We start from the raw sequence: 13,518 nt of genomic DNA, 5'->3' as shown, positions 1-13,518 counted from the left end.
AATGCCAAAACGGTACCAGGAAAAAAACAAGTGTGGGGGGAGACAGCCGATCATAAATAAAGCATCTAAAACTATGTAAATTAAAAGATGGGTGGGACGAAAGGAAAAGTATGGTTGGAAGTCTAAAATAACAAAACTCGATATGAGCGTTAATAAAAATGAATCCGCCTGACAGTCCAAATTTAGCGTAGATATTTCAATGTCATTTGACATATATATATATCTTTAAAGATGACTGTCAATCAATGTTAAACAGGCAGAGCTGGATTTTCCTCGTAGCAAGCCAGTATGTTGAGATCACATTCTGTTCAATGGTACAGGTTATCAATACTGGCCGAGTGCTGGCTGTGTGTTGTTGTAGGAGAAGGGGGGGGGGGGCAAAAAGCTGTCGGGGAAACTGCCTCCTTCCCTTCTCCTGCTGACCAGAAAGTCCCCCCGTCCCCCCCCCCCCACACATGAAACATAAAAAGACAAACAATAAAATGAAAACTACATACATCGTTATCTTTCCCCATAACCAATGCCCCCCCCCCCGCCACCACCCCCTCCCAGTCTCTCTTCTTTCACCTAAACCACTCCGTTAATAGTGTTTTCAATATGAAACAGAGGACACACCCATGTCAGATTCTAACATTTACATGGCTTTAGCGCAGTCGGCCTGCTTTCCATCGAGCGAGCGTGAAGAGAGAAAGGGAGGAAGTGGAGGCAGCCAGCGTTGGGACAAAGGGAGGCTTCAGCTCCAAAACAGAGGGTGGAGCATTCAGTGATGCCATCCGTCCTCCTTGCTACTTCAGGATTAGATGGAGTCCTTCGCCCAATTCATCTGGAGGGGGGGGGGAGAAGTACCGGTACTTGTGAAATAAGCAGCATTCTTAGGAGGAGGACGATTAAAAAGAAAGACATCGTGAGCTCACCTTTGACGGTGCTGATCAAAAAACAGCTCTCGTCAGGGAAGTTGTAAACCATCTGGAACGATCCCACGGTTTAGTTTTCAAACTGTACTGCCTTCGTCTCTAAATTCTCTGTGTGTGTGTGTGTGTGTGTGTACCTGGTCACTGAGCAGGATGTGTATGCCTGTAGGTCCCTGTCTGTACACCTGGTTGATGGTTCCCAGAGGAAGGCCGCACACACACGCCATCTTGCGGACCAGCTCTACAGCTGTGAGATCCTCCAAGTACAAAGCGTGATACACTGCGAGAGGAAGACGGAGAGGAGGACTTAAACGCGTCGCGGCGGCACCGGCATCTGGAGGTTAGTTTTATTCCTCCGTCTGCAGAATTACAAATAAAACTTCCATCATTTGGAACTGAATTAAGGGGAACCGGTCGGATCTCAGCAGAACGCTCTTCTAGGGATCGGCGGTGCCGTCTTCTGAGGTTGGGTACCATGTAAATGAGAGGAACCGCCGCCCTCTCCGTTTTCACTGGTGCCGTGTCTCTCCAGCAGAGGGCTCTCTTGAGACTCTTGACAGACGTACACAGTCAACCTGGGACGCACAGATCTACACAAACAGATGAGAAAAATAACTACCGACACCTGTAGACTGATCCATGCAGGTGTCGACAACGACAACAACAACGGAATACACACCTGGACTTGAGTGCATTGAAGAGTCTGATCCCATCGGCTGGCCCACAAATCTCAACCAAGTCGTCCCGGTTTAGCTTCAACAAATCAGAACCTGCGCAACAGGTTAGCGTGACATCGCTGGTAAAACGGCTGTTAGCGCACAGCCATGTTTAAGTGTCGCTCATCGTGTGTGTGTGTGTGTGTGCGTTTACCTGAGAAGTGAGAGAAGAGTCGGGCGTAGGAGTTGAAGCGGTTTTTCAGCAGCCACGTCTGCGCATCCTGTACGGAGGCAGTGGGGCTCAGCTGCTGCAGAGGGCCGAGAGCAACAGGAAGTCAACACGCCGGCGTCTCAGCTTTACCCCCCCCCCCCCCCCCCCCCCTACCGCCCAGTCCCAAATGTCTCATGATTCGTTTTTCAAGCATAGAAGTCATAAATAACGAATTTGACCATCGTGGGCTACAAGCACCAAACGTAACGTTACACCGTGAAGAACAGGTGTAATTCACAACATTAAGAATGGTTGTGGTCTAATCCTCACACCAGAACCCTGACAGGAAGCAGCTGAATGGAATGCAGCCCGTGTTCATGTTCTCATTGACACCTGTGCGTTTGCTTCTGTGACGTGTTGAAACGTCTGCTTTTCCACCGCTTCGTAGAGCTGAGCGGACGGCAGCCTGACCTCCGAACTGCCGGGATCTGCCTGATGATTGGGTGAGGAGTCGTCACTACGCCAAAAGAGACAACAGTGTCAGGGGGGGGGGGGGGGGGCTTTGGAATGCTTGACGCCCAACCCCAGGATGAAGACCTACCTGTCTGGCACTGAGGAGGTTGTGTAGGTGGACAGTGGGGTGGAGGAGAAGGAGGGAGTAGCTGCCTGGTTGGTGCCGGCGTAGGGCTTGTCTGGCCAAGGGGAGCACTGAGGAGGAGGAACACGCAACATTAAAACGTTTCCCGAGGCTGTTGTGTTTGGTGGAGCGATGAAGAGGAGGAGTGAAGGGCATCAGACTGCTTACACTGCCTCTCTTGGCCAGGGAGTCGCCACAGTCAGCAGGAAGTGTCCTCTTGCTGGATTTCTTCAGTTCATGGTCACCGCCGTCCTCGATGATGGGCTCGAGCCTCGTCTGCACACAGAAACGCAGCAGAGGTAAGACTCTGGAAACACTGCGTGCCGTGAGTGTGAAGTGAATAAAGGATAAAAAAATAATAATACACCACTCAGTTCTGACCCAATTTCAGAAAACCCATTTTTTATTTAAAAAAATCGGTTTTATGTCTACATGTAAGGAACGTTTCGACATTGGGGTGGGATTTGTTCTAAACCTACGCGGCCGCAGCGGCACACGAACCTCTGACAGGATCGTGGTATCGTAAGAAGCCTGGTACTTTTCCTTCTCTTGAGCAGTTCGTTTCTCCATCTTCTCCCGGTCCGTCTTCTGCTTACGGTCCGCTCCCTTTGGCTGAACGGGAAACGGAGGACAGATTTAATGCAGGCAAATAGAAATAAAGGAACAACGGCTGGAGCGCTACCTTAAAGACTTTGATTTGGCAGGAGGCAGAGTGGAGGTGTTCTGTGTACTCCCCATTTTCGCCCTGTGTGAAAGTGTCGAACTGGATCCGGAACGGGACGCCCTTTTCGCCGCCGTGCTTCCTGGGAGTGAACTCCGTGCTGATGCAGTGCACCTTGCAGCCAAATCGTGGGGAGAAAAGAGCACGTTTGACGTGGAGACTCGGAGGCACGCCCCAGACAGCAGGACGGTGGTGTGTGTCTGGTTTGAGTAGATGAGGATGTTCTTGGGTTACCTGGACGAAAACAGAGCTTCTTTTGTTCATATCCCACAGGAACTCTGCCGCGTTAAGCTGGGAGGGGTGCGTCTTCGGCTCGATAATCCCCACCGACATGGGGATATCTGTCTCACACACACACACACACACAGGTGCTTGAACACAAAGCCGCCACACACCTTACCGTAAAAGTAAAACACTTCCGTCAGGCATCATCATCATCATCACCGATGTCAAGGAGACGGTCCCCCGGACGATTCCACTTCCAGCCCTCCAGCTGTTGATGCTCCGTGTACTGCAGGCGGCGGTCGTGAAACACCACTCGCACGATGCTCTGGACACAAACACACACCTGCGTCAGCCACGGAGAGGCCTCGGTGTCTGCCCGTGTGGTGGCGTTGCGCTCCGCCTGTAGGCGTCGGCTCACCTTCACCATCTTGTTGTTGAGTTCTGGGAACTCGTCTGGCTTCCTGTTGTCCAACATGCGTACCTCATAAGACTGGCCTGAGGGAGAAATCAGGGAAGTGGGAAGGTGGGGGGGGTCAAAGAGATTCTTGTGGATGTGTTGATTGTTGGTCCACATGATAAGCATATCTCTACAAGCCGGCTGCAGACAGGTTAAAAGATTGACCCCAAGCTGATCACCTTTTCGAGCATGTAAAGGTTTATCTGGGTGAGGCTGTGGATTCCTGATCTCTGCGTCACAATATCTTTTTCAACATCTGTGCCAAATTCAGAGCCAACATCTGCTCTCTATTCCAAGTCCAAAAGCACATTCTGTGACCGGTTTGGGCCTTGTGGTCCCTTTATAGAAAGTTAAAAGCAGGTCATCATCCTCAGCGCTCAAAAGAAGGAGTAAGATAAGTGAAGTGAGGATGGCCGCTAACTCGGCGTTCTCTTCACCTTGATTTAGGTATGTGAGCGTCTCGTCGTGCAGCTTGACAGCAGGCGATGTGGCGGTGCACAGCACATACTGGAATGGGGGATTTTTGGTCTCGTCTTCAGGAGGAAGGCTGGTGTCCTCCTGCTTGAATATGGGCAGAGCCAGCACATCACTGAGATAAAAAAAAAAAAGAGGAGAGGAAATCCGAGTCAGCGTGGAGGATGCGGAAAAGAGATGCGAAAACCTAGAAAACAAAGCACTCAAGAAATGTGGGTTGCTTTGGTTTCTGTGAACACGTTACGGGCTGCATTTTTCTCATCTCAGCTTATTTGATTTTTAGCACCATGCGTTGATTAAGATAATTACATAATCAGGCCTCTCCTTAAAAGCAAAGGAATACGAGACTGGATGCTCTCGTTTAACAACTTCAAATGCAAATATCTCCAAAGCCACCATCCTTAAAATCATCGTTTATTTTCTACCACTTCGCGGTTTGGGATTATTAAACGGGCGGGCTCGTTTCAGATGTGACATTCCTCCATGAACCAAACGTCTCTTGCGACGCACGCAGAGATAGGCTGAGATGCCGACACACACACACTCTCTCTCTCCCTCTCTCTCACACACTCAGCAGCCGCTCGAGACAGCCAACACGTCTCCGGCTCACCCTGACAAATGCTGCAAGAGTGTCAACATGACGTGTGTGTGTGTGCGTGTGTGTGTGTCTCACCACCCAGGAGAGACGCACATCACAGCATCTCATTACCTGGAAAACTTTTGACAGGTTATGATTCCGCTCTAAACCCGGGGTCAAACTTTTAAACAAGCTCGACTATTTCAAGACATTCCTTCAGCATCTTTCTACAAACAGTCGAGTCTTCCACACAGAAGTCGGCCGGGTTTAGACAAGCTTTCCTCGGTCACTCGTTAACGTGTCATCCCGGAAGCTCAAGTGCTGTAAACCTCACTTCAAACAAACAAACAAACCATCATGACCTTTTTCATTTTTGTTCCATTTTTCACATGTTCAATATGTCAAGTGTCTTGCCTAAGGACACAACGACAGTGTACACATGTGCCTGAGCCGGGGATCGAACCGCCAACCTCTCGATCATAGGACGACCCTTTTTTTACTACGTAGTTCCATGTTTGTTCATTCATAGTTTTGATGCCTTCTGTGAGAATATACAATAGACATAGTCATGAAAATAAAGAAAAACACTGAACTTTTGACTGGTGGTGTACATCCTAAGAGACTGAAGCACACACACACACACACACACACACACACACACACACACACACACACACACAGATAAACATGCTAAGAGCAGATGGACATGGAGGCGGCTGATAAGCTACAATAATGTCCTGGGAGCGTCTTACCTTACGAAACGTTAGCACTTCCCCCAACACGTTTACATAACGCAGCACAAACATACCCAGAGAAACTAATGGAACAGGTGGTTACAACAACACAAATACATCATCAGCACGGTGATAATAAAATGTTTTTATCTATACTGCACATGTTTTAGGCAGGCGGTGATGTAGCACCGTCGCCTCACAGCAAAAAAAAGTTTGTTTGTTCTCCCCGTGTCTGCGTGGGTTTTCTCAAGGTTCTCCGATTTCCTCCCATCTCCAAAAACCTTTTATTATTTTATTTGTTTGCTTATTTGGCAGGGACTGTACAATAAAACATTTCCACCAATTAGAGCAGCGATGTTATGTACATAAGGCTTCGAGCCACAGGCTAATTTGCAGCCCCCCCGTCCCTTGTTAATGCAATTTAGGTGGATTTTGTACGAGTATACGAGTGCATGCGTGAGTGGTTGTTTGTCTCTGTGTGGCCCTGCGATGCATTCAGGGTCTACCCCGCATCGGTTGTTTGTCTCTGTGTGGCCCTGCGATGCATTCAGGGTCTACCCCGCATCGGTTGTTTGTCTCTGTGTGGCCCCGCGATGCATTCAGGGTCTACCCCGCATCGGTTGTTTGTCTCTGTGTGGCCCTGCGATGCATTCAGGGTCTACCCCGCATCGGTTGTTTGTCTCTGTGTGGCCCTGCGATGCATTCAGGGTCTACCCCGCATCGGTTGTTTGTCTCTGTGTGGCCCTGCGATGCATTCAGGGTCTACCCCGCATCGGTGGTTTGTCTCTGTGTGGCCCTGCGATGCATTCAGGGTCTACCCCGCATCGGTGGTTTGTCTCTGTGTGGCCCTGCGATGCATTCAGGGTCTACCCCGCATCTTGCCTGTAGCCAGCTGGGATTGACTCCAGCAACGCCAGTGAGCCGCAAGTCGGAAAAGTGGATGGATGGAGATTTAAGGGAGAAATAGAATTAAAACAGAAATGTTACCATCCAACATTGAATATCACTGGAGACACTAATGTGGGAAGATTGCTTGATGAAACCTAAACCTAAACAAAGAGCCTGCAGTGGAAACCCGGACCTGGACATTAAGGGTTTGTACTGAATGCCTAACCAAACTAATTCTAATCACATGACAGTGGCATACAAATCTTTTGGTTTTAGTATTCTCTGCTGAATGGAATGCTAGTTTCCTTCTTTGACAAGATATTATCCAATTATAACAAAGAGAAAATTCATCATTATTCAGGAACAACAATCGTATTAAATCATATCAGTCTTAAGGAACCTTGTTAAAGTAAAACAAAGATTCATCTTCAGTTGAACAAATTAGGGTTGCGTATTTAATCTTCCAACAAGCATTAAGATGTTTAAGTTTGATCCTATTATATATACTAATTCCAATCTTCTCAGAACAGGTCTAGTAAAACTGGTGTGGCTAAAAATCTGTTTTCTGGAGGGGCTTTAACTGACTTCCTCTGAAAAGTACACCGAGTTTAGGTCTACATTTAGCAGCCAAAATCAGGACACGTGTCCTTTAAAGTATTAACACACGACGTGCACGTAGAGGGTTAATCTCAGTCCCTGATCGTGGCAGTCAACAATGCCCTATCCCAAATCCCAAAACAAAGAATGGGAATAACATGGAGGGATGTAGCAGCTTCCAGACATGAGCTGTTCTCTCCAACGACCGATAACTGCGTGAATAAACTGCGGTCCGTGTGTTAATCCCATCTCTAACCTCATGCTGTAGGCTCCAGCCCCCAGCTCCTGCCCAATGCCGGACAAGCTGGCATCGAAGTCGTGCACAAGCCCCGACTCGATGGTGGCATCGTCCATCTTCAGCACCCAGGCCATCGGCCCCAGCTCCTTGTCCTCGGCTTCAACTCGGAGGGCCGCCAGCTTGCCTCGGGTACGAGGGGTCCGGCTAGCGAAGAGGTGGGCTCTGCAGCTTCTGAGCGATACCCCCGTGATAGGAAAGTTACGCTGCTAGCCCACTAGCCACTCCTCGGAAAGCTGGGCAGGCGAATTGAAGGATCGCCATATCTTCATTCGGGGGGTTTAGCGACACGGAACTGTGCTACACAACCGGGCGGACCGTTTAAAATCAACGGTAAGTTAGTCCGCTCGGCGGGCAAACGTTAGTCGTGACTGAAGATGCGAGCAAATTCAGTCAGCGTGCTAATGTTAGCTAACAGTAAGCTAGCTTCACAAAAGGTAACTTAAACATGCTCGCGTGAATCCAGCAGCCCCGTTGTTACCACAGGCTCGGCGTCTTCAGGCGGTCCGGCTAGCATTAGCCCGCTAAAATGTAACAAGCAGAGACTATTAGTTTTTATTTTAGTCCATATCCGCATTCCCACATTGCGTCCGCACAGCTGTTGCTACCTGGCTATCAGGCTAACTAGCATCAACTTCACTTGCTGTGACTGTGAGATATCCGGTGATCGCGCGCTCTGCCGCCCCAACCCGCTCTCCGCTTTTCATCGCGGTGCTCGGGTTACCCACGGAGGCCGCCTCGATCTACGAGAAGAAGTCCTACAACCATCCGAAGCAGAACCAGGAATCAACATGGGTCCCTCCGCGAAAACAGGCAAGTCGGGTCGGCGAAGCCTCCAAGAGCTGCGACCGCCAGCCTCGGGAAAGATGCCAGGAAAGCTTACAACCAATCAGAGCCCACCTTCAGTGCCCAGCGCAAGGACGATGGACCAATCAGCGTCCTCCGAGCTTCCGTCATGGTGCGCAACTGTACCTGCGTTCTGCGCTCTTACGGCGTATCTATGACAGTCAACAACGACGAACTCTTTATCTCTCGATTTATTCTATTTATTTATTCTCTCTTTTCGTCCGAAAGTGCGAGAGCGCAATGACAAATACACAACGGAGCTCTTAACTACATTACCCATGTCACTTTAACGCGTATCAAATTCATACCGTGTGTATGTGCTGCCAACTCGTCTCTGCGTGGGGGCGTTGAAGCTTTCAGTGTGGGACTGCCAGAACAACATCCTGCCCGGCGCCCGCCCCGGCGAACACCTGCCGCCGCTGCAAGTTCGTCTCTCACTCCCAATAAAAACCACTCGGCCCCGCTACGAGGTGTTTCATGTCTTTTTCACGTCAGTTTGGCTCCTCGGAAGTTTGTTGCTGGGTAGTCAATAATTATCCACCGGATGCACCCCGAACGTCGCGCGCGCGCGGTCAAAGTAGAAAGAAATCAAAGTGTCGGGGACACGCGCTATTTTGGACAGACAAGCCCCGCCCCGCCTCCTGAGATAAGCACGGCGGTCGCGTGACGTTTCATTAAATTCAGAGTAAATTAGTGTCAGAGCCAAAATAACATCAAATCGTAGAATCTAAAATTAAATACTATGAAATGTACTTTAACGTATATGATATATTAATTAAAAAGTGAAATTTGAGTAATGATAATACCGGATTGTTAATGCATTATGCAGCGTTTTTGTAGTAATTTATAGGTCGGACTGGCACTTTATCTGTGACACCTCTAACTTTAAAGCACATGCATACAAGAAATTTAAAACCAGTTTCTCAAATAGTTGTTGCTTATAGCAATGTTTTTTATTTTATTCTAAAGTAGATTCATGTGTTCTTTTTCGACTCTGCCTGACTCTCAGGCAGAGTCAGATTTAGAACCTCAAGTTCTGGAGCTCATCACAGATCCCGTTTTTCCCGCTGCGTCATCAAAAGAGGCACAGAGTATTGTGTTCTGTACAAGTTCTTGATTTTATTGTAAGCACAGCTTTTAAATGCACACAACAGTGAAAACTAGAATGTTACAAGATGTGGGGGCGGGGGGGAGGAGGAAAGAAAGACAATGAAGAGAGAAAGGGTGACTGGTTTTTTTTCAGAGCTGTAAATAATGCCATCCATCTACTTGCAGACGAGACAAAATCAATCGTCTCGTCTGCGCCACCGTGCTGCCCGGTAAATAATACATTTCTACAAATTTCTCAGCTGAGAAAACACAAGTGTGTGTGTGTGTGTGAGCGAGAGAGAGAGAGAGAGAGACTACTGCACACGCAAGAAAGACAGAAAATAAAAGCAAGAATGGACACACGGGTGTGCTTGTGCACCCCCGCTAGATGGACTCTCCTAAATTAGCTATTGGATTTCCATTTTAATATCAGATACATATCCACTATTTGACAAGCCATCTCCCGTCATACTTGATTTAGTGAGAATCACACACCTGCTGTTCTTCGCTACGCCGCCCTGAAGTGGACCGATCCGAGACGAGCCTGGAAAACGGCGGATATTTTCTGAACGGTGTGGACATTTGCTCACATTATTTTTTTAAAACGCCGGTCACATTGCTCCGACTGTCAATCTGACCAGAATAAAACAGGTTTTTAAAATTTAGTCTCATGCATAACCAAGCATACAATGCCTCCTATACGTTTGGAATCGGCCTATGTACTGTATTTACGACGGGCTGGCATTGCGCCAACAGTGATTTATCGTGAACGATGGGCGGGGCTGGTCGGTCGTACCTTTTTAGGCTACTCGGCACCTTTCTGAAAGAGAGAAAGCGTGTGCTTATGTGAGAGAGAGAGAAAAACACTAGACATTTAAAATCTGCTGCAGTAAAAAAAACAAAAAGAAACAAATCTGCTGCAGTAAACCCCTCACTGTGTAAAATAAATCCAAACTATGACATCATTTACATTTACATTCCTGCCCATCTTGCCCCAGGGTGCTCCTTGTGAAACAAAGACACGAGGGGGCGGCACCATTTGTTCGGCTCAACCAATGAGAACCATGCAGTTGCACCACTTTCTGACATCAAGATGTTGGGGGGGGGGGGGGGGTGATGATTACGGCTTCTGTTCGGGACACAGAGGAGCTGGAGACGACGGACTTTTCTTGGTGTTTTTATTGACTTGGAGGATGTGTGTGTTTATCCATATTTAAAGTTTCAGTTCAGTCTGGAGTTCATCCTCATCGGTGGTCAGGTCTGTGGCGCCATGACTCGGTAGGACAGGAAGCGGAGGAGGGCTGCGTACCTGTGTGTTTGGGTGTGAATGCGAGGAAATGGCTCCCATGGGACTTGTTAGGGTGCGGGGGGGTGTTTTGTTTTTTTGGTCAGTGTAGGCGTGAGCTCATGGACAGATGTTTAATGTTTAGTGTGCACAGTTACAGTTCTGCGTTTGTCCATCGGGGGAGACGCTGCGCCTTCCTATAGGCCTTCAGACTGAGGTTCGCCGCCGCTGGACCCGGACTGAGCACGCTTGATGTACAGATTCAACAGCTTCAGCTGCAGACAGAGGAGGACAGACGCGTAAGAGTCGCAAGCTAATGTATAACAACGACTGGTTCACGATGAAGCCCGTGCTAACTGGTTCGCGATGAAGCCCGTGCTAACTGGTTCACGATGAAGCCCGTGCCAACTGGTTCGCGATGAAGCCCGTGCCAACTGGTTCGCGATGAAGCCCGTGCTAACTGGTTCGCGATGAAGCCCGTGCTAACTGGTTCGCGATGAAGCCCGTGCCAACTGGTTCGCGATGAAGCCCGTGCTAACTGGTTCGCGATGAAGCCCGTGCTAACTGGTTCGCGATGAAGCCCGTGCTTCCCGTCACCTTGCTGCTGGAGAGTTGGCTCAGGTGCGGTTTGAGGTCCTCTCCGATCACTGCGTAAATGGCCACCAAGCAGAACACGCAGGCTTTCCTCACGCTGCTCTCAGAGTTGTCGTAACCCTGTTCAAACCACAAACCAGTAAACTGTTGATATTTAAATGTGCGAGCCCCCCCCCCCCCCCCCCCTGTACAGAAAGTCCCCGTTTCATTACCTGTATGAGTCCCGGCACTATCTCCGGCAGCAGGCTGATCAAACTGTCGCGGGGAACCCGCTCCATCACTTTGGTCTGCATCTTGATAGCAGCCAGGTTGATGGGGTAGTCGGCGGACTGGATGATGGGACACAGCACCTTGACGCACTGGTCTGGACTGATGGACAAGGACAACATGGCCGCCGTCTCCTCCGCCGCTCGCACCACCTGCAGAAAACGCACGGCAACGCCGTCAGGACAGTGGGCGACGCCGTTAAACGGGTTAATGGCCTGCGTTGGAGCACCTCCTTGTGGTGGTCTTTGTGAGCCTCCAGGGCCTTCATGATGGTGAGCTCGGCGTAGTTCTTGAACCTCCAGGGCTGCTTGCTCAGGATCTCGCTCAGCACCCGCAGAGCCAGCGTTCGGATCACGTGCTGGGATGATCAATTATTGTTAAAAAAAAGGAGACCTCAGCCTCGCCCCAGTTCGCACAGCGTCCCCAGAGACACGTCGGCATGCCTTACCTCTCTGTCGCCCATCGTTTCCAGCAGGAGCAGCAGGATGGTCTTGAAATGTTCATCCCACACCTGCAGGGTGTTTTCGCGAATCAGCTTCAGCAGGTCGCAGAGCGCCGCCTTCCTCTCCTCCACGCGCTCGTTGTGGTTCGACAGCTCCTTCAGCAGCTCGGCCACCACCTCCGACTGGTCCAGGCTGCTGTCTGTTAAAAAAGGGGGGGGGGGGGGCAGGGGGGCAATGGTTAAACAACCCGCTCTTGAGTTTCGCCGCCCTTTCCCTCTCGGTCTCTGCCGCGTACCGTCGGTGAGACGTTCCGAGTCCCCCAGGCTGGTGTCTTTGCGGCCGTGCTTGAAGGGCGAGTCCAGGAAGTGCTCACGGGCTCCCCGGGGGCTGGAGGACAGCAGTGGGGTGTTGAGGAGGGATGTCTTGTTGTCCAGCGCCATGCGGCCTCCGTCCGGCTGGTCCGACATTCTGCCGTCGCCCTGCAGAGATGCGGTTCGATTGTCACAGGCCAGGCTCACATTCACGGCTGCATTCGGATTCAATTCATCCCAGTGGCCGGAGAATTGAGTGCAAAGTTATTTTGCACGCTAAACTGAGTAGAAAAATCCAGATGGCGAGGAGGGATTTACCAGGAGTTAAGTTGTAGGATTCCTATTTAATGAAACGCTGCAAATAAACTGAACATGTTTGGTGTGAAAGCACAACCCCCCCCCACACGGGCTGGTTGGATTTCAGATGTGCCTCCGAGGGAAAATGTCAGGAGGTTAACGTCTGCGTCCTCAGAAAGGAGCCGAGGGCTGAAGTTGTACATTTAGTCTGAACAAACAGGGTTCAGTTAGTGCACTTGAGGAATTATAAAACTTTTAGATGGGATCGGATCCAACGAGATTTCATCAGTGCCTCCAGAGGATTAAGTTCGCAGTCATCCAGCTCGTAAACACCAAGCGTGTGTGTGTGTGTGTGTCTCTGCTCCCTGTGTGGGAGGACGGCTGGAAAAGATCGGATGTCGGGGTCAAGTCGGTCGCAATGTTTGTGCGTCCGTGTTCAGGCCTTTGCTTCAGTGTAAATCGTAAACTGGTATATTCGTACTAGTGTCGTCTTGTATGGTAAATGCTTCCGCTTAAAGCTTAAAGCAATGCCTTTCATTTCCATAAAAGCAATCAAATACTTTTTGGTGTTCCACACAATTATTGAATAGAATACAAAGAAGGGTTGACTTTTTCGCCCCACAAGTTTAAAGGTCAACTTTTGCGGTCACACCATGATTTACGGCCACGATGATGCAACCACAGACCTCTGACCATGTTGCGCGTTTAGTCAGGTAGTCCCTTTGAACTCCGGTGATTGCAGAGCTTTTGAAAGTGCACGTGATGAATCAAACCAATGACGCACACGTGCGTCATCAAACCCGTCCGCCCCCACTGACCTCGTCTCCTTCCCGCCGCTGGACCGGGTCGTTCATGTCCTCTTGGCTGCGGACGCTGAAGTTCTGGATCGCCTCGGTGACACCTTTCAGCGAGCTGTAGATGTCCTCCGAGTTCATGTTCTCCGTGTCGTAGTCGAATGCGCTGCGCACAAGCAAGGAAGAGGGGGGACATTGAGCCGAAAAAA

The 13,518-nt window shown here is 49.7% G+C and overlaps 2 protein-coding genes across 2 annotated transcripts in view; both read right to left on the bottom strand.

The window, feature by feature from the left end:
* Positions 1 to 785: 785 nt before the first annotated feature.
* Positions 786 to 7,574, bottom strand: ubp1 (upstream binding protein 1). The gene is made up of 16 exons (XM_068747057.1): positions 7,345 to 7,574; positions 4,256 to 4,407; positions 3,780 to 3,856; positions 3,581 to 3,686; positions 3,371 to 3,477; positions 3,098 to 3,250; positions 2,917 to 3,027; positions 2,584 to 2,691; positions 2,380 to 2,486; positions 2,250 to 2,295; positions 1,782 to 1,875; positions 1,591 to 1,681; positions 1,386 to 1,501; positions 1,049 to 1,191; positions 915 to 966; positions 786 to 823 (listed from the first exon to the last, which is right to left on the bottom strand). The coding sequence occupies exons 1-16, from the start codon at positions 7,458 to 7,460 to the stop codon at positions 786 to 788; spliced, it is 1,617 nt and encodes a 538-aa protein (XP_068603158.1). The 5' UTR covers positions 7,461 to 7,574.
* Positions 7,575 to 9,323: 1,749 nt separating this feature from the next.
* The window catches only part of clasp2 (cytoplasmic linker associated protein 2), a 33,641-nt gene continuing 29,446 nt past the window's right edge, over positions 9,324 to 13,518 (bottom strand). The window contains 7 exon segments of the mRNA XM_068746863.1: positions 9,324 to 10,878; positions 11,201 to 11,317; positions 11,410 to 11,616; positions 11,694 to 11,822; positions 11,913 to 12,106; positions 12,203 to 12,386; positions 13,334 to 13,475. Of these exon segments, the coding sequence (XP_068602964.1) occupies positions 10,801 to 10,878; positions 11,201 to 11,317; positions 11,410 to 11,616; positions 11,694 to 11,822; positions 11,913 to 12,106; positions 12,203 to 12,386; positions 13,334 to 13,475 (1,051 nt within the window). The 3' untranslated portion in view covers positions 9,324 to 10,800.

Source organism: Brachionichthys hirsutus, chromosome 13 (assembly GCF_040956055.1).
Source record: "Brachionichthys hirsutus isolate HB-005 chromosome 13, CSIRO-AGI_Bhir_v1, whole genome shotgun sequence".
Taxonomy (NCBI): Eukaryota; Metazoa; Chordata; class Actinopteri; order Lophiiformes; family Brachionichthyidae; genus Brachionichthys; species Brachionichthys hirsutus.
This window is presented reverse-complemented; position numbering and strand designations above follow the sequence as displayed.